At 38.0% G+C, this 18,055-nt stretch overlaps 3 protein-coding genes across 6 annotated transcripts; all 3 read right to left on the bottom strand.

The window, feature by feature from the left end:
• Positions 1–749: 749 nt before the first annotated feature.
• On the bottom strand, positions 750–3,703 carry LOC133733505 (F-box protein At-B). Its single transcript, XM_062161129.1, has 5 exons — positions 3,566–3,703; positions 3,059–3,354; positions 2,761–2,966; positions 2,584–2,674; positions 750–2,331 (listed from the first exon to the last, which is right to left on the bottom strand). Exons 2-5 carry the CDS (start codon positions 3,251–3,253, stop codon positions 967–969), a joined length of 1,857 nt encoding a protein of 618 aa, XP_062017113.1. The 5' UTR covers positions 3,254–3,354; positions 3,566–3,703; the 3' UTR covers positions 750–966.
• A 1,923-nt stretch (positions 3,704–5,626) lies between these two features.
• LOC133730257 (receptor-like serine/threonine-protein kinase SD1-8) lies at positions 5,627–9,212 on the bottom strand. Its single transcript, XM_062157883.1, has 5 exons — positions 9,035–9,212; positions 6,372–6,571; positions 6,079–6,286; positions 5,752–5,989; positions 5,627–5,669 (listed from the first exon to the last, which is right to left on the bottom strand). The coding sequence occupies exons 1-5, from the start codon at positions 9,210–9,212 to the stop codon at positions 5,627–5,629; spliced, it is 867 nt and encodes a 288-aa protein (XP_062013867.1).
• A 1,395-nt stretch (positions 9,213–10,607) lies between these two features.
• LOC133731647 (uncharacterized) lies at positions 10,608–18,027 on the bottom strand. Of its 4 annotated transcripts, none has more exons than XM_062159035.1 (15): positions 17,550–18,025; positions 17,416–17,475; positions 15,430–15,491; positions 14,176–14,986; positions 13,873–14,085; positions 13,681–13,773; positions 13,474–13,587; positions 12,809–13,375; positions 12,341–12,622; positions 11,963–12,240; positions 11,691–11,864; positions 11,459–11,566; positions 11,250–11,319; positions 11,036–11,134; positions 10,608–10,952 (listed from the first exon to the last, which is right to left on the bottom strand). In XM_062159035.1, the coding sequence occupies exons 4-15, from the start codon at positions 14,974–14,976 to the stop codon at positions 10,857–10,859; spliced, it is 2,895 nt and encodes a 964-aa protein (XP_062015019.1). In that variant the 5' UTR covers positions 14,977–14,986; positions 15,430–15,491; positions 17,416–17,475; positions 17,550–18,025; the 3' UTR covers positions 10,608–10,856. The 4 variants fall into 4 exon arrangements, 3 of the variants coding, with proteins under 3 accessions (XP_062015019.1, XP_062015018.1, XP_062015020.1); XM_062159034.1 differs by having other exon boundaries at positions 12,341–12,628; positions 17,550–18,023; XM_062159036.1 differs by lacking the exon at positions 10,608–10,952 and having other exon boundaries at positions 11,031–11,134; positions 11,459–11,528; positions 12,341–12,628; positions 17,550–18,027.
• Positions 18,028–18,055: the final 28 nt, after the last annotated feature.

Genomic DNA, 18,055 nt, shown 5'->3' with positions numbered 1-18,055 from the left:
AGAGCTCCTATGGCAATCGCTCTTTATGAATTTCTTTTTGGATAACGTTTATGGCAGTGAAATGAAAACATACCATATATAACGTTGGGTTTTACTTGAGGTGTAAGTAACTATTTTAAATATGGCAGTTACTTGGATAGTTTGATTCTTTCCTAGTTTAACTTGATTTTGCTCAAGATTTGATTCGCCCAAAATTTACATTCCTTTTTCAACTTAATTTGGATAAATTTGATTACCGGAAGATCCTTACTGGGAATGTAATGACATCTGCATGTGTGAAACGATATCACATCATCAAATAAGTTTCAGTTAAGAAAATATTAGTATATTGACGTTTTATAAAAAAAAAAATCTTTTTTATTTCTTCTATTTTCTGCTGATTCTGGAAATATAGACATCATCAGCCAATTTATAATAAAATGCAATGGCATCTATTTGTATAGTAGCTGTATCCTAACTCCATTAGAACACAAATAAATTGAAATTAAAAAAATAAAATTCAAACATTTACAAGTCCTTCAAAATTCACAAGCTAGTAGCGGTGGGTGTGTGTGAGAGACATAGAAAAGAACATAGGCACGATTTAATTTTTTTTAACCAACCTATAAATCTTATTTGAAATATAAAATAATATGGTGTGTATTAAAATTTCTCTAAAAGGTATTGCATTGATTTTACCCAAAAAAAAAAAAAAAGTATTGCATTGATTTGTCAATTTTGTAACCAATGACTTTTCGTCGGCTCAAGTGTTAAGAGAAAAGTTAAATTAAAATAAATACGTAAAAATAGTACATAACAAGCGTTGCATTTTGTTGAAAACATAATACATTAACTCCATTATTGCGCAAAATCACTTCTAAAAACTAAAATGTAGGAGAATACTATATGTGATAAAGGGTAATGGAAGTGACGGCAAATACCACAATTTTACATGCTAGGACAGTCTTTCATGGAGGATATCAAGCTCTATGGAACTCTATGGAATTGCCATCCATCATGACAACCCATTTCACAGCCATCCAAACATATCGTCAGCCATGGTCTTTCGTAACCAATTTCACTGAGAACTGGACATCCTTTACTATTCAAACGAGTATTCCCAATACCAAGCCAGTGCAGTCCGGGGAAGAAAGGCCTCTTCAGCAACCTAATTGAGTCAGCAGACAAACCCTTGCAATTGAAAAGATCAAGCCTCCGAAGTAGTTTACAATCATCTCGATCCTGTTTCCTTGTAGCCAAAGCTTCTAGGGACGAATTAGTCATAGAGGAGCAATACCTGAGACACAACTCAGTAATCTCTGTACCGGCCACAGCAATTGTGAGAACTGCTTTATCAGATATTCCTGGTATGTGTCCTAAATCGAGGGATGACAGTGTTTTGCCAATTGTGCCTCCTCCAAGAAACAAAAGTAAAACTCCTTCATCAGTCACACCCTTACAGTTTCTAAGACACAAATGTGTGATGGGTGGATTCCCTGTCCCAAGAACAGATAAGCCGTAATCAGAAATATCAGCTCCTGAAAGATTCAGCATGGTTAAGCTATGAAGCGATGCAATGGAGATGAGGCAGGAGTCTGCTATGCTCCTACAGCCATACAGATCAAGCACCTCCAGGACCCCAGAACTGGTGAGCTGATTTACCGTTTCACAAGTTATAAGACAGCATGACAACAATTTCACCTCAACAAGAGAACATGAGAACCGAGTAAGGTCAACAAAGGCTAAGTCTGACATAAGGAAGGCATTACGCACTTCGAATTTCTTCAAATTCTGACACGATTGTAGGACTGATGCATAGCCTGCGTCACTAACTCTGGAGAAACCAAAAAGTCTCACCGACTCTAGAGTCGTGCAGTACTTAGAAAAAACAAACATGCCCATATCATCCACTCCCTTAAACGAGACTTGGCAGTTCTGTCTACTTCTTACAAGAGACAATCCCTTCAAACGAAAACTAGAGGCCAGACTCATAAGCCCCACGCTGGTTAAGTCATGGTTTGGCAATGGTTCCTGAATTGGTCTATCTTCAAGATCCAGCTCTGCCAAATTGTCACAAATCCCAATGACGACAATTAGCTGATCTGATATAACATCTAAGACAAGTGACAAGCGCTGCAATGCGAATCCAAATGAGGATTTAGAAACAGGGGTGCTGACATTAGCTGTTGGCAAATAGTTCCTAAATGCATCATTCAAACTAGTGAAATGGATTACTTCTTCCTCAAGCACTGGCTGCAATTTGATGCTTTTGAGAGTTTTAGGCAGGAAGAATCGAAATGGCTGTAAAGGATTTGCACCTACACCTCTCCATCGAATCTTTATAGATAAAGACTGCATGATCACAAAAGAGACAAGCTTAACCTTTCATTCCTTTTCCAGCGAAACACAATTTCTAATAAAAGGTTAACATAAAAGACCAAATTCAAGACCAATAATATAGCTAACCAATGGTTACAATCAAGACCAAACCAAGATTTTCCATCAAATTAATGGACATGAAATCTTAATCAACAACATTATTCATGATAATCAGACCCTCAAAATACCAGAATCAGAATTATAATTTGAGCTGAAAATTGAAACCTCCAAGCATAAACAACCATTAAGCATTCTGTCCATGTTGATCTTAAAAGCTTGAGGTGATTCCTGGTCTACCAATTCTAGCACAAGCACCCTGAAAAAGTACAAACCCCCATTACCCAAAAACCCAAAGTATCAATCTTTGGTTATGAAAAACAAAAAAAGAAAAAATCAGAACACCTGAGATTGGGGCAAGCCTCTCCAATGGAAGCAAGGACTTGATACGACATCAAGGAGCAGCACAGCAAGTTCAGTTCTTGGAGACGTGCACCCAGAAAAACCGCCAACGACGAGTCGTCTAGGCGCAGGCAATTGAGGGTGAGGCTATTAAGGCCTCTGCACCCACCAACAATGCTACTCAAAATCTGGGCATTCGCAGAAAACGCCTGCAAATGTTGGGTTTTCGATTAAAGGTTCAGTTTTTACGAAATTGACAAGAAACAGAACTAAATTTTGAGATGAAAGATGAAGACTTTACGGAGAGATTGAGGGAGGAGAGTGAAGGAAGGGCTTGAGAGACTGAGGAGTTCATTGCTCTGCTGACGCAAGCGAGAGAGCACAGGGTTTCCAGTTCCAGCTTGGGGAGCATAGCGGTGATCAATACGCAGCTGGGTAAGGTCTCCAAACCAATCCCCATTTGCGGTCCTTGTTTTTGCTCCTTCTGCCGCTCCATTTTTTCTCTAGTCTGGTCAAAAACAACTGAAAAGTTCGGACTTCAGAGGGCCTCTTGTATACCTCAGCTCCTTTTCAATCTTTCATGCCAGAGTTCCAATACTGTTCTCAGATTAAAAAAAAAAAAAAAATTGAAAATCATAAAAAGAAACAAATTTTGACTTGGTTGTGAAAGGCAGAAAAGCACTCAAAAATAAATGGATGTTTAAGTTGAAGAGAGATGAGAATGAACAGTTGACAAAGTTCAAGGCTCGCTTGGTTGTGAAAGGTTTTGGGCAGAAGGAAGGAGTAGATTTTGACGAGATCTTCTCACCAGTTGTCAAGATGACTTCTATCAGAGTTATTTTGGGCATGGCTGCTAGCATGGATCTTGAGGTGGAGCAATTAGATGTGAAAACGGCATTTCTTCATGGTGATTTGGAAGAAGAAATATACATGGAGCAACCGAAAGGTTTTGAGGTTGAGGGAAAAGAGCACATGGTTTGCATGTTGAAGAAAAGTTTATATGGGCTTAAAGCGCCGAGGCAATGGTACAAGAAATTTGACTCATTCATGGTGGGTCATGGGTACAAGAGAACTGATGCAGATCCATGTGTTTATATCCAGCGGTTTACTGGAGGTAATTTCATAATTTTGTTGCTCTATGTTGATGATATGTTGATTGTGGGCCAAGATGTTTCTATGATTCGCAAGTTGAAAGCAAATTTATCAAAGTCATTTGACATGAAAGACTTAGGGCCAGCTAAGCAGATTTTGGGCATGGAGATTGCTCGTGACAGGAAAGCGAAGAAATTATGGCTGTCACAAGAGAGGTATGTTGAACGGGTGCTTGAAAGGTTCAACATGAAAGAAGCTAAACCAGTAAGCTCACCTCTAGGAAATCATTTCAAGTTAAGCAGAAGTTTATGCCCAACTACACAAGTGGAGAAAGACAAGATGGCAGGTATCCCTTATTCATCAGCTGTTAGTAGTCTTATGTATGCCATGGACCAGTCTTGGAAGGTTTCACAGATGCAGATTTGGCAGGAGACCTTGATAATAGAAAGTCCACTTCTGGATACTTATTTACATTTTCTGGGGGAGCTGTGTCATGGCAGTCCAAGTTACAAAAGTGTGTTGCCTTATCCACCACAGAATCTGAGTATATAGCAGCAAATGAAGCTGGCAAGGAAATGATATGGCTGCAAAGGTTCGTTCAAGAATTGGGTGTGAAGCAAGAAAATTATGTGGTGCATTGTGATAGTCAGAGTGCTATTCACTTGAGCAAAAATTCAATGTATCACCCTCGCACTAAGCACATTGATCATCGTTATCATTGGATTCGAGATGTAGTGTCAAAAAAGTTTTTCCAATTGAGGAAAATTCACACCAACAAAAATATTTCTGATATGTTGACTAAAGTGGTTCCACAGCAGAAGTTGGAGTATTGCAGCAAGTCCGCTGGGATGGACTTCAAGTAGAAGTCTCACTTCGCATTTCCCCGAATTGGTCTGGAGGGGGAGATTGTTAAATATCCAGACCAAATTCAAAGAATGTTCATGAATGATCTATTGGTTCTAGAATAATTTATTCTAGTTTCCCACAAGGAATTTATGAGGGGTCAAACATCTCTTGGTTCTAGAGTTTGAAGTGCTTGGACCAAGATGAATGTGGAAGATTCATGAAGGAGCATTAATTGAAGGTGGTTGAATGAAGCATTAATGAAGTCATCTAGAGGGTTCCTCCTTGGTGTATATAAGGAGAGGTCATTTGCCCATTCCAATCAAGTCTCATCCGATCCAATCCAATCTCATCTTCATCCAAGTTGAGAGTGAAGAGTGTCCACTCCAAGTTGAGAGTGTTGTAGTTGTTAGGTAGCAAAACAAGTGTGAGAGAGAGAGTTTCCTTCAAGTAGTATTCTTGAAGTTGTGTATCTCTTGTACCCACCTTATCATAGTGGAAGTTCTTGTTGTTGCTGTCCTGTGAACGTAGGCACCTTGCCGAACCACGTTATATCTAGTGTTCTCTTTCTTTTACCCCTTTATTTCTTTGCATATTATCCTTTTGTGGTTGGGGTTATTATTTCCATTCTATTAATTTTCCCAACACTGCATGCATCTCAACACCTCAGATTCCGAAAATGAATCACCAACTGATGAATCTATTATATCCAACGCACGACCTCCATTCTATAGCTCCCAAAACTGCGACAATTTATAGCATTTCTTTGTTAGTAGTTATGAAATGAAATGTCATTACACTATGGCCATGATGTTTATTCACTTACATGTCCTAGGAGGTTTAGCTCATTGTTTGAATAATAGAATCCTCTGTTCTTTTGACCACTAACAATCTCCAATACTAGAACACCAAAACTAAATACATCCGACTTGATTTAGAAGAGACCATCCATTGCGTATTCAGGACACATATATCCACTGCAGATCATCGGGAAAGTCAAATTAGTATGAAAGGTCTAAGCACTACTAAGAAAAATTGAAAGCTTATTATGGTACTTACTATGTTCCCACTACTTTTTTTGTATTGGCTTCTGTCTGATCCTGACCGAATAGTCTTGCCATTCCAAAGTCCGATATCTTGGGGTCCAATTCTCCATCTAGTAGAATGTTGCTTGCCTTGAGGTCCCTATGGATAATTCTGAATCTCGAATCCTGGTGAAGATCAAGAAGCCCTCGAGCAATCCCACAGATATTGTTGAAACGCTTTTGCCAATCCAGCAAATACCTTTTTGCTTTATCTACAACCATTTGCAACTTAACTCCATTCTAACTCAAATCGTTTTATATGTAGCTCTTAAATAAAGGTGAAGATGAGGCATGCACTAACCGAATAAAAAGGAATCGAGGCTTTTATTTTCCATGTATTCGTAAATCAGCATCTTTTCATCCGCATCAACACAGCAACCAAGCAGTCGAACAAGATTTCTGTGTTGAAGCTTTGCAATTAACTTCACTTCGTTTTTGAATTCTTTGGTTCCTTGTCCAGAGTTCTTTGAAAGTCTCTTCACAACTATCTTTTGACCTTCGACAAACCCCTGCATTAGCCCCACATATGTACCTATGTCATATTACCTCTTTAGGTGCATTTGCAAATTTTTGTATAATTTTAGGGATTTGTACCTTGTAAACACAACCAAAACCACCTTGTCCCAATTTATTTTCATCAGAAAAGTTCTCCGTAGCCGCTGCTATAGAGGTGAAATCAAACAATGGCAACTCTAGGTCATCATTGCTTCTGTCACCAGAGTAGTGCTCCTTCTTACTTGAGACTAACTCACTGTTTAGAAGAAAATCCTGGCTTCGAATTCTTTCAAGAGGACCTGTTCAGAAGTAAGCAGAACATAGAAAACAAAGACTTGGTAAGTAAATATCTCTGTTATCTAGCTAGGTTTTCACTTGTTGAACATGTTGTTTGTACCCACATTTGCATGTCCACTCAGACATAGCGAATGTACATAGTTAGATTGATTTCTAATTACAATGAGCTGCTCAAAAAGTAATTGGTGGGCCGATAGATAGAAATATTGGCCAATGAATAATTGGATGATTCATTTTGGTCTAGGACAAGTCACATAAAAACTACGGCCAGTGGGAAGTTTCGAAAGTTAGGCCATTGGTTATCGGCCGGCCCGTAGTCGTCAATTTAAAAAGAAACTTATTGTCTAAAAGCTCATCGGTCGATTGTTCATATCCCTCTAGTCAGTTTCGAACTCGAACTCAACTTAGAGAGACAATAGCCGATGTAGTTAGTAGTTCAACCAAATTGAAGTTCGTCAGCCAATAAGGAGAGTTCAATCCAAGATAGTCTACTTCAAGGTTAATTGCAGCCGTTGATGATGACCATCAGAACCGATCAAGATAGAATCCAGCGTCAAGTCAGCCGATGATAAGTGATGGAGCCAAAGCAAGATAGAGTCACTGAGCCAAGAGGAGGCCGAATTCCACTCAACTTCAAAGAGCTAAGAGATCAGTTCAAGTCACAAAGCAGCCAATATAAATAGAAGCATCGACAGAAGACAACAGGGACAACTCCAGAAACTCAAGCCATCAAGCTTTTCTTATTTTCATCTTACCTTTTGCTTAGGTAGAATTTTCGTCTGTTTCTTTAGTTTATTTGCTCTGCTAGTTACAATCTCAGTTACTTTACCTTTCTTGTAGCCTAGTATCGATTTTGAATTGTTTTCGTTGTTCTCTTTCAAACAACAGTTAATAATTTTCAGGTTGCTTCGTTTATTTGTTTAGCCATTCTATATTTCAGTTTACTAGTCTTGTCTTTAATCTGCTTTCTATTTCCTTATTGTCTTTATGCTTTATTTGATTGATCATGTTATTTACTGTTCGTAGTCGCATCGTAGCTATCAATCTTGAGAATTACATTCGTTACGAGTTCACTTTTACGGTTACATGTTATTATTTGGATCCAATTGACTTAAGCCTTGTGACCAGACAATTCATATTCACTCACACTCTCACAACTACACCCAATTCACCCGACCTTCAGCCATCAAGTCCTTGATCCATAGGCAGCGAACTATCGGCCGAGAATCAGTTCCTTCCTCGGCCAACAATTGCTTGATAAGTCAGTACTACATCTACAATTACACACCTGGCCTTCTGGCTGTGTGTTGGCACGCTCCACAATCTATTCATTGAGAAGGACGTTTGTTCCTTGATCTCTCGGCTATCTAGGCCGAGGTGATTTTCAGAGGCAACACATGTATAGATGTTCCTTTTGTACCTTTTGATTCCCTCCTCAGGGTGCTACCGGAGTTCCTCCTCCGCACGAACCAGATAATAAGACCAGCTGATAGCAGAACGGCAATACCAACTACAATGCCTACGCTCATAACTATTCGTTTTGTTTTCCCATCACCATCTGGAATCAAATTATCATTTATGTGGTTAGTGACACTGAATATTGTTACAATTTAATTTGACCACTGTACACATAAGTTTACAAGTTTGATTTGATTAGTCCTGGTGATCAGAAGTTCAGAACTCCACAAAACTCATGTGGCCATGTGACCCTCCAAGAAAGCAGTTAAAAGAGAGAAATACCAAAAATAAAGTTCAATATTCAAATTACTCCTACTAGTCGTACTCTCCAGAGACATAGTCAACATTTAAATTTTTAGAAATTTACACTCCGTAACATTTTCAAGAAATTTGAGCACCACACTATAGTTCCGATACTACTAAGAAGTCGATGACTATTTATAACTCCTACTTTGACTAGGGAATTATTCTGTGGTCTTGGACTACCATGTGGCACTGCCATGTGGTGGACCAAGTCAATAACATCATTTGAATTTCTTGGGTGAAAAAATGAAAGATAAATTAAATTAAAAAACCAATAAGAAACAAACACATCAATCCGGACCACCACGTGTACTATGATCCGGGACCACCTAATAATTTCCCCAAATAAGAGTTCAGTGTAATTCTATGTGTTCTAGTGATTATATTTCTCAAACTTCTAAATTCACTAAACTAACATTAACGTGAATGATAATCATATTAAAAAAGAAACATGAAAAAAAAAATTAACAGTATCGGTAATGGTAATAGTCAGTGTTGTTCACCTAGTAAGAAGAAGATCGAAGGTGGTACGTACCTAGTTCAGACGCTACTAATCGGAGATAGAACTCTTGGCCGCGGTCGCCGACATAACTCCTCATATCCATCAACTTCCCAAACCACATCACACTTCCACTCCCTCCTTTCTCAATCCTCGCACTCTGAAAACCCACTACACAAGCAATTCCCCAAACACTTCACCTCACACTCCTCCAAACTCATCTCCATATCCACCACCGCTCCCCCGCTCTCCGGCAGCTTCAAATTCTCCACCTTCATAAACTTGTCCTTACTCCCACACTCCAGCTCTGTCTCACGTTCACATCCTTCGGTGCCATCTCTCAAGCTCCATGCAGAAGGGTTCTTAGGTCGAATGCTCTTCATGTACTTGCACACCAGCAAATCATCGTTGGCGTTGCAGACACCATAAGGCCAGTGGCGGATCCTCCGTAAATTATAAACTACAAGCATACATTTGTTGTAAAAGAACAATAAACTAACTAAATCGTACCCTCCGAGGCTCACTCACTTCAAACTCAGCAACCACAGAATCATTATTAATGCTATATACTATGCCAAAAAGTTAATCAAACGACAGAAAATCTCTATCGTCTGATTGCATGATTTTTTGTCATCTAAGGCGCTGCCGTCTCTTGTGCAATCAGACGACGTAGAAACTCTGTCGTCTGATTGCACTCAGACGACAGACATGTTTTTTTGTCTTCTGTTATCTGATTGATTCCTCACAAGTACAGGTGTGTGTTATGAAGATTTCAGACAACAAAAATGTGTTACCTTATATATAAACAGACATAAGCAATCTTTATCTTCTATAATAGCTATTTCAAAGACACTATTCATGATATTTATGTGGTATGAATGAACTTAATATTAAGTGTTGAGAACTTGACGAAGTGGTGTTAGCTCGGTGGTTAGAGCACCCACTACCCAAGATCGAGGTCATGAGTTCGAGTCACCATGGGGGTAGGAGTGAAATCTTTTGATCCTCTTATATAACATGTAAAAAAAAAAAAAGTGTTGAGCTAGAACTTATTTGTTGTCTGTAATGGTTATCCACTACAGATAATTGTGGAATTAAGTATGTTTCAATTACATATAATTGCAGTATGAAAATATAAGAAACATCAGTTACTTGTTGTTGTAGCTACATTTATGATTCGTTTTTATGTTGTCTGAATGTGTATCAAACAATAAATAATCCAACTATTCTGTTGTCTATGTCTATTAAACATAACAGATACTTGAAGTCGTTTTTCAGTTAAGATTACATTTGTCTGTTGTCTGAACCGTATAAGTACATAGTTATTTGTGGTTCTATGTTTCTTTGAGTGACAACTATCTGTTGTCTTAACCGATATAGCCATATAGGAGTGTAGTTATTTGTGGTTGTATGTACCTTTAAATGACAATTATTTATCGTTTGATATCAATTAGAACCATATGATTGTGTTGATATTAAGCTACTAAGATCACATAAATTTTCCTAGTTCTGTTGTTGTTTAATTGAATGGACAACATAATTTCTCATATAACTATCTACATGGTGATATGGAAACTACAACTTTCTGTCGTCTGAGTTGGTAAACAACAATAGAATTTTCACATTTCTATTGTTTTCATGTTGATCCAACAACACACATTTGGCTTTGAGTGAGTTGTTGGATAGTAGTTCAGACGACATAATTACTGTTCATTTGGTAATCTGGAAAGTACTGAAATGAATCAAAACAAACATGGAAAATCATTATGTGCTGGTCATTAAGTAATCTGGAAATCCAGAAAATGTCATTTCATCAAACTGGCAAATCATTCAGTATATTACACAATTTGCTATGCCTAAGTTCAATACAACCCATCCAAGAAACACAAGACATGATCGATAAAGGCAACCCAAAAAACATCACAGTATCGAGCATGTAGAGCAAAAAACTAGAACCTATAGCTTTCTGATCTGGGTTATATAAGTGATGCATGTCTAAAAGCAGATATATATGAAAGAGTTAGGCACTAGCTTTCTTTAAATTGGGCAACATATTGTGCCCACTCGGCCCGAACCTCATCAATATCATTTTGTGTGTACATGTTGCTTGCTTTTCTGTCCCACTGCAAAAATAGAAAATATGAAAGTTAATATTATTTCGAATGCAAGCCATTTTGAAGAACTGAAATACATTGACATATATTACCTTAGCACTCCACTCTTGGTTCTTATCCTCCACTATGTCCTTCATGTAATGCATAATCCAAAACCCACAGGTTTTATCACCTTGCTGCTCCGGAATGCCCTGCAACATATAAAAATGTCAAGTACCTAGCCAAAAAGTTGTGGAATTAATGACCATTAAGCAGTTTCTAAGTTAAATGGAATTGCACATGCATTTAGCAAAATTCAAAACATACCGCACAATTTTTCCATGTAACTGTTTTTCTGCCTTTCTTATGTTTTTGCGCATTGTATATTTTGATTGAGCTGCAAATTCATGATGACAACAATAAAGTTTCGAAAAATAGAACTTAAAAAATATCAAAGCACTTGACATTTCCAGTAAAAATGTCAGTAAAACAATGATTTTAGACCTCTTACGAAACTAAAGGTTAATATTACTTACTTGTCCACAATAGTTTTCCATTCTCCGGTGATGAGTCGCCTCTTCGATGGATCCATGAAATGCACAACTTCTTCAGCGGGGTTCACAACCGTTAACATCCAATAACAACTAACATCAAACTGATATACTTAGTACCAAAACAGACTAATGTATGCAACATATATCATGTAGATTTTAGGAATCAATATATATATATATATATACATAAAGGCACAACAGGAAGATTTCATACCCCGAGTTATAGGGCACCAAAAAAATCTGACCCGACTTCCCTTTTGCATAACAAGCTGACAGAGAACGAGCCCTTTCTGTTGGATTCCCACACCCAAGCACACCTGTCTTAGCAGGGTCTATGAAGGCAATCATGTGCAGCATCTTAGATTTCTGCAACTTTTGGTAAAGACAGCTACAAAAAGATAGGACAAACATAATCAAATCCTTTACAAGATTGAATCTGAAAGCATACAACCTAATAAAATTAACAGATTTATTGTATTTACAAACCTCATATACATCACAATGGTGCTGTTAGATATCTCCTTCATGTGCGTCATGGCATACACATCCCTTCTAAAGATAGCTACCTTTCTTGGGCGGCCGAAAATTTCCTCGCCCAAAGTGGTGTGGATGGTGACCCCATTCTTCAAGAATATATTGGCCCATTGGCAGAGCTCCTTTAGTGGTAATGGCAGTTTCGGGGGCAGGTTGTCAAGGTCATCATGATCAAAATCTTCATACATATCCCTCCTTTTCCTTTTCACAATTTTACGGTTTTCTTGCTCCTAGTTTTGTAAACAATAACATGGCATTTGTGAAGGTCATCATGATCAACTTTAAAACAAAGAGTCTAAAGTATGGTAATTAATGAGTAAAAGATGTTACCTTTTCAACAACTTCAGAGGGTATAACCAAGCTTTTAGGCCAAGCAACACATGTGCCAATCGCATCGGCAACTCTCACAATCTCATCTTTGATAGGAAATGGTAGCAAAGCATTAGCAACAACCGCTTTGGTGATTGAGATGCGTACATTTTCCTCTCCCAATGGTACACCATGGATAGTCTGCTGTGTGGCCTCGACATCGACTTCAACAATGGTTCCAAAAGCAACTATGTTGTCCACAGAACCTATTGAGAGTTTAAACTCTGACTTGACATTTACTGACTGTACCTAATTCACCAAAAACCAGTTTTAATCAATCACATTGCAGGTTGAGACTTCATTAATATATATGAATGACTCAAAGCTAAGTGTAACGACATCATCAAGTAAAGTAGGGTATAGTAAGCTGTTTACTGGAATTTCTTCCCAAAATTGACAATCCTTGATGAGAGATCTTACAGTCCTAACCTTATCCTGAATAATTGACGTCAGTTTCTTGCTCGCATTGCTGTCGATAATAACCTTGTCTTTAGATAGCTTCTCTGCCACTTCAGCCAAATCCAACAACTTCACATTTTTAGTGGCCTCAGCTTCAGAAACCTTCAAGGCCTGCTCAATTTGTCGGGAATAGCTGCCAGTTGCATAATCAAGTTCATTTACCGCTGTCACTGGTTTCAGTGATTCAACCAGCACCTCTTTCCCCTCAACCTTTGATTCTAACTTCCTCAACCTCTCCTCCCACATGGCTCTTTCCCTCTCAATTTGTTGTTCCCTCTCAAAGTCCCACTTAGCTTTCTCCTCCGCAATGATACTTTGTCTCTCCTCCGCCAATATCTTCTTAACACTTATCCTCACAAGCTCTTCTACACTTTGTTTTCGGCGTTTTGGGAGATTGAAGTACGAATTTGGCTTGACAAAGCCACCAACACCTCGTACCCTGCCAGGATACTCAGGGCTCCCTAAAGCCAAAGTAAGAACATCATCTGATCCATAAGTTGTAATCTCTCCATCGGACACTTTTTTCTTGAAGATTTCCTGATATAGACATAGATATACACCATTGGATACAAGATTGTTATTTGAAAATTCAGTAAACTTGAAATCAAATAATCAACTCCAGTGGTAGGACTTACAATTTTTTCTACCGCTTTCTCTATCGCTGGCCCATTGAAACTGCCGGTCTTGTCTTGCCGTGCCTTTATCCACATTGTAGCACGATCAAGTTCTTCAATAGGTGTGCTTTCGGACTAATATGAAAAAAATGTAAAATCATTGTTACTTTTTGCTAAACCCAATGCTTTTGAATATATGGGACATTATCGATTCACGAAAATACTAACCAGTTCTTCCTGTAGATTAGCATACCCTTTTCGAGACATACGATGAGGGTACTTATTCTCCTTCCTCTTTAATATCTGGGCATGGCGAAGTTCCTACAAAGCATATGCAGCTTATGTATTTCAGAAAAAGAACCAATAATGCTTCTTAACATTATCAACTTTGAATAAGCTAGCTACAGGAATTTGATATACCTGAAATGTATGTGAAGTCCTATCAGCAACAAAGGTATCCCAATCTTCCTGCTCAATGGACCGATAGTCATCTGGAGGGAACTGCAAGAGTTCAGGGGTTTCCAAATAGGGTATGATGTACAACTTGGTTAATTTGCTTTTGAACTCTCTCCATTTATTTGCGGCTGATGTAAGAACCAGTTTCTTCCATTCTTTGGGCACCACAAATGCATCCTACATAAATGCTAACATGTTTAATACTTCCCAAATAACACACACATTGAAAATAGCTGCAAAAAGAAAGCTAAAACTCATTACTTTTACCTCAATACTTTCCCAAATCTTGTCTTTCTCATCAACATCCACCTCTCTCCAGTCTTGTATAGATATTGGGATCTTTGTCCTTGCCAACACCCCAATGTAGGATTGCATCTCTTTAGCTGCCTTCCCAATTGGTTCCCCTTGAGCGTTACACTCCACTTTCATCCTTCTTCCACTAATAAGTCGCTTGGAAATGCGATTCATAGTCACCATACCCCTTTTAAGCAACTTCAGCCCACCGGTAACGTTCTCATCATCATTATCAGGCTTTTTGCTCCTTCCATGCTTGCTACCAGGCTTTTTGCTCCTTCCATGCTTGCTACCAGAGGCTGACTTAAGGTATACCTTAGCCTTCTTGGACTTAGACACTACACTTCTCTTGGTTGTCTTGGTACAACCAGGGTATAAGGGCTTATCACCATCCTCCACATACTTCAGAAACTCATTTGAGTCTTCAGATATCTCCTCATCCTCACTTTCTCCTATATCTACATCATTCTCCCCCACCCCACTAGCAAGTTCCCAATCTACAGTTTCAGATTCGCCTCCCATTCTGCTATTCACGTAAGATGTAGAAGGCTCTCCATGCCACCTCCAATTCTTATAACTCTCATCAATACCATTCCAGAATATATGGTCTTTAATAACTCCAATGGAAAATCCATCGGTGTTGCAGCATTTTAAACAAGGACAACGTATCTTCCTTTCATTCCTGGCATTCGCCGAGGCAAACTTTAGAAATTCTGCTAGTCCTAGCTCAAACTTCCGTGATCTTCTATCGGCGTGCATCCACGACTTATCCATATACTACAGCCTACACACACAGAGAGATATATATATTAAACATAACGTACAGATGCTAATCCTACTACGACATGTGGTCAGAAATACATACAAATTCCCAACTAACAAATATAATTACATGGTTAGTCTACTGCTTTGTGCATAACATGCCTTCATACGTTCATTTTAATATAAACACAAAAGAGAAAAAAAACAGCTCCAAGCAGTATCATAGAATAAACCAGATCTTCCCAGAAGCAAAATCATATATGCACGCAACCAACATTGACAAGAAGCAAAATAAGGAAACCAGACTTTCTAGCTCTTCATAATCAACATAACTTCAGCAGTTAACAAGTTTTCTATTAAAAAATGCAATCAAAGCAGAGAAAAGCATTCAGCTAAAATGAATAAAGATTATACAAATAATCAAGCCCATCTTAATAACTCGTATAAAGAGTTAGAAAATTATACCTGTGAACTTTGAACTTTGGATTTGACTTTGGACAAGGCTGCGAGTCTTTGATCACTTCAATCTGTAAACACAATAAACACTAATGAGCATAACAGAAAGAAAAACTTTTCAATTGGTCTTCGTATTCTTAACATAAACCGCCACCAGCAAATTGGTGACATACATTTACTATAAGCATTACTTATTTACAAGAACAACGTTCCAATTCCAGTGGCCATTGATTTATCTTTAGCTGGCCTTTTGACTACGGAAGATCACTATGCAAGAGACAATGAGATTACAACACTATTAAGTGATGAAATGCTATTCTAAAATAAGGATTACTCTGTAAGAGCAAAGCAATGCACAAAAGATTATTCCTTTTTGGTGTCGACAAAAGAAGAAAAAGTGTAAAATGTGATCTATCTAAACTTGAGACAGGGGATTTGGTTGTTTTTCATAATTCTGGTTAAATTTCTGTAATTTCAAAATGATCAGAATGTTGCAAATTGATTCAGCAGTATAGCCATGCAGCAAATATGCACAATAGCAACTTCTTCTGATATTTCTATGTACCAATGATAAATTTAAAGTAGCAGTAAAACCTTACGTGGAATTTTTCACAGAAATGTTCATCAACATATGAACCCTTTGTGGGATTTAAGCTATCCTAATTTGACAGTTTTCAACCCGTTGTGGGAATTTCTTAGCAAGCAACAGCAATACAGAATTCAAGACTTTTGATTTGATCATATAAACAATAAAGAATTAAAGTGAAAACCAGCTTCTCATTTCATTTCTGTCAAATTTTCACATAAACTCACAGATCAAGTTTACTGGGGGTACACACTCCAAGCAAGAAAGTGACACACTACAATTTTCTGTCCAATACGCTGAAGAGTCATGAACAAAGCAGATGCTAGTACTCGAATAAAAAAAATAAGGAGATTTATGATGATGCTCAAGTTGAGCTTCCAAGCACTGGTGTTCAACAAAATGCTCAAACACAAAGCAGCAAAGGATCAAGATCAAGAATCAAGGTGAGGCAATGAAAAAAATGAACCAAATCTCAATGAAAACTTGTGGAAAATTGAAATCGAGCACTGTAAGAAGAAACAAATATCTGAACATGGCCATATGATCAGTAGCTAGCACAAGCTATTTCAGCCATGATACCAAGACCGAATTTTAAGAAGAGTTTAATGAATTATGAAGAACAATATACAATTTGAGAGAAATTAAGAGAAAAGCTTCCATATTTTTCAGAATTGTTTGTTACAAATAAGCTTAGAGTTAAAGTAGAGTTTTATAGGCTGCTAGCTGCTAACCAATTAATCCACATGTTACCCCAACAAATTTCAAACGAAAATAATTACAGCTAGAATCTCCTCCAGACCAAAGATAGGAACAAGAACAACACAATTCATGCAAATCTAAGATTATCAGTTTGCTATACAACACATAGCAGGGCCTGATCATAATGGGGCCAGCAAAAGTATTTATACCTAGATTCTAGCTATAATGGCGACAGCAGAAATGTTTATTGCCATGAAGCTCACAATAAACACGAACTAAGTAGACTTTTTGGATCCCCATGGCTCTACATTTAAAAAAAAAAAAAATAATAATAAAAGCTTACTTCTCAGCATGAGTCGGCATACTCGTTCAAATCAACCCTATTTAAAAAAAACTAAAAGCTTACTGCTTCTCTTAATTAGTGCAGAGAGACAGCATTTGCAGTGAAAATGAGACCACTCCATTAAGCATGAAACTAAATGCAGCTAAACAAATCATAAATCTATACCTTCACAATCAATCTATATATTGCCGAACATCATAATACCATCACAGGGAAGGTAATTGAAATTTGAAAACTAATCATCAATCTAAAAAATATCCAACCCAGTAAAACCCAAAATCCCGATTCAAAAAAGAAACAAACTTTCCGTGCAAATTTGGCAAACCAATTGAATCAAAACCCAGAACAAGTCTAAACATAATCTTACCTTGAGCAGAAGAATCCGAGGCCCTAGTGATTGAAACAAAAGGCACCAAACTTTGCAACCCTGCAAAAACCACAAAAGGGAAGGATGACGTTGACGTTTAAGAAAATAAGGAGTGACGATGAAAGAGTACTTACGCGTCGATTACAACTTCAAGCCCTCCGGAAAATCCCCCAAATTTTCAATCTAGGATCTGTCGGACCTTCCTCTTCTTCCTTCAATGGGTTCTTCTCAGACGATTGTTACATGGGTTTCTTCAAATGCACCGCCGCTGCTGAAATTTGAATTAGGGCTTTCTTGAAATGCCCCTCTGCTGCTGAATCTGAGATTAGGGTCCGATAATCGGTCGCGGGTACTCTCTGGTCACTGGCCGCAGTTTCGATAGAGACTTGCGAGAAGCCCAGTTTGAGATTAGTTGAGCTGAGAGACTAGAGAGAAAAAGCTGAAGTCGGGCTTAGACAGACAGACCTTAAGGCAATTTTGCCTTGGACAAAAAAACAAACAAAATTAAATGAGTTGACTCCCACATGTAATCAGACAACACAATTACGTCAAATTAGTTGTCTGATGCTTGCCTCAACTAGGGTTTTGACCAATTTTTAGAGGGAAGGAAATGCCTTGATCGATTTCTAAAATTTCAGTA

This window comes from Rosa rugosa, chromosome 2, assembly GCF_958449725.1.
Source record: "Rosa rugosa chromosome 2, drRosRugo1.1, whole genome shotgun sequence".
NCBI classification, from domain to species: domain Eukaryota; kingdom Viridiplantae; phylum Streptophyta; class Magnoliopsida; order Rosales; family Rosaceae; genus Rosa; species Rosa rugosa.
The sequence above is the reverse complement of the archived record's forward strand: the minus strand, read 5'-3'. Positions and strand labels throughout refer to the sequence as shown.

Excerpts from the sequence above, each read along its gene's own strand:
- LOC133731647 (XM_062159034.1), bottom strand. The coding sequence starts at position 14,976 with ATGGATAAGTCGTGGATGCACGCCGATAGAAGATCACGGAAGTTTGAG. Across the intron at positions 13,588-13,680 it reads CTAATCTACAGGAAGAACTG|TCCGAAAGCACACCTATTGA; the intron begins GTTAGTATTTTC and ends TTTTCATATTAG. Across the intron at positions 11,865-11,962 it reads ACCATTGTGATGTATATGAG|CTGTCTTTACCAAAAGTTGC; the intron begins GTTTGTAAATAC and ends ATCTTTTTGTAG.
- LOC133733505 (XM_062161129.1), bottom strand. The coding sequence starts at position 3,253 with ATGGAGCGGCAGAAGGAGCAAAAACAAGGACCGCAAATGGGGATTGGT. Across the intron at positions 2,967-3,058 it reads TCTCCTCCCTCAATCTCTCC|GCGTTTTCTGCGAATGCCCA; the intron begins GTAAAGTCTTCA and ends CAACATTTGCAG. Across the intron at positions 2,675-2,760 it reads GAGGCTTGCCCCAATCTCAG|GGTGCTTGTGCTAGAATTGG; the intron begins GTGTTCTGATTT and ends GTACTTTTTCAG.
- LOC133730257 (XM_062157883.1), bottom strand. The coding sequence starts at position 9,212 with ATGAAGAGCATTCGACCTAAGAACCCTTCTGCATGGAGCTTGAGAGAT. Across the intron at positions 6,287-6,371 it reads GTTTTGGTTGTGTTTACAAG|GGGTTTGTCGAAGGTCAAAA; the intron begins GTACAAATCCCT and ends GGGCTAATGCAG. Across the intron at positions 5,670-5,751 it reads AAAAAAGTAGTGGGAACATA|TGGATATATGTGTCCTGAAT; the intron begins GTAAGTACCATA and ends GATGATCTGCAG.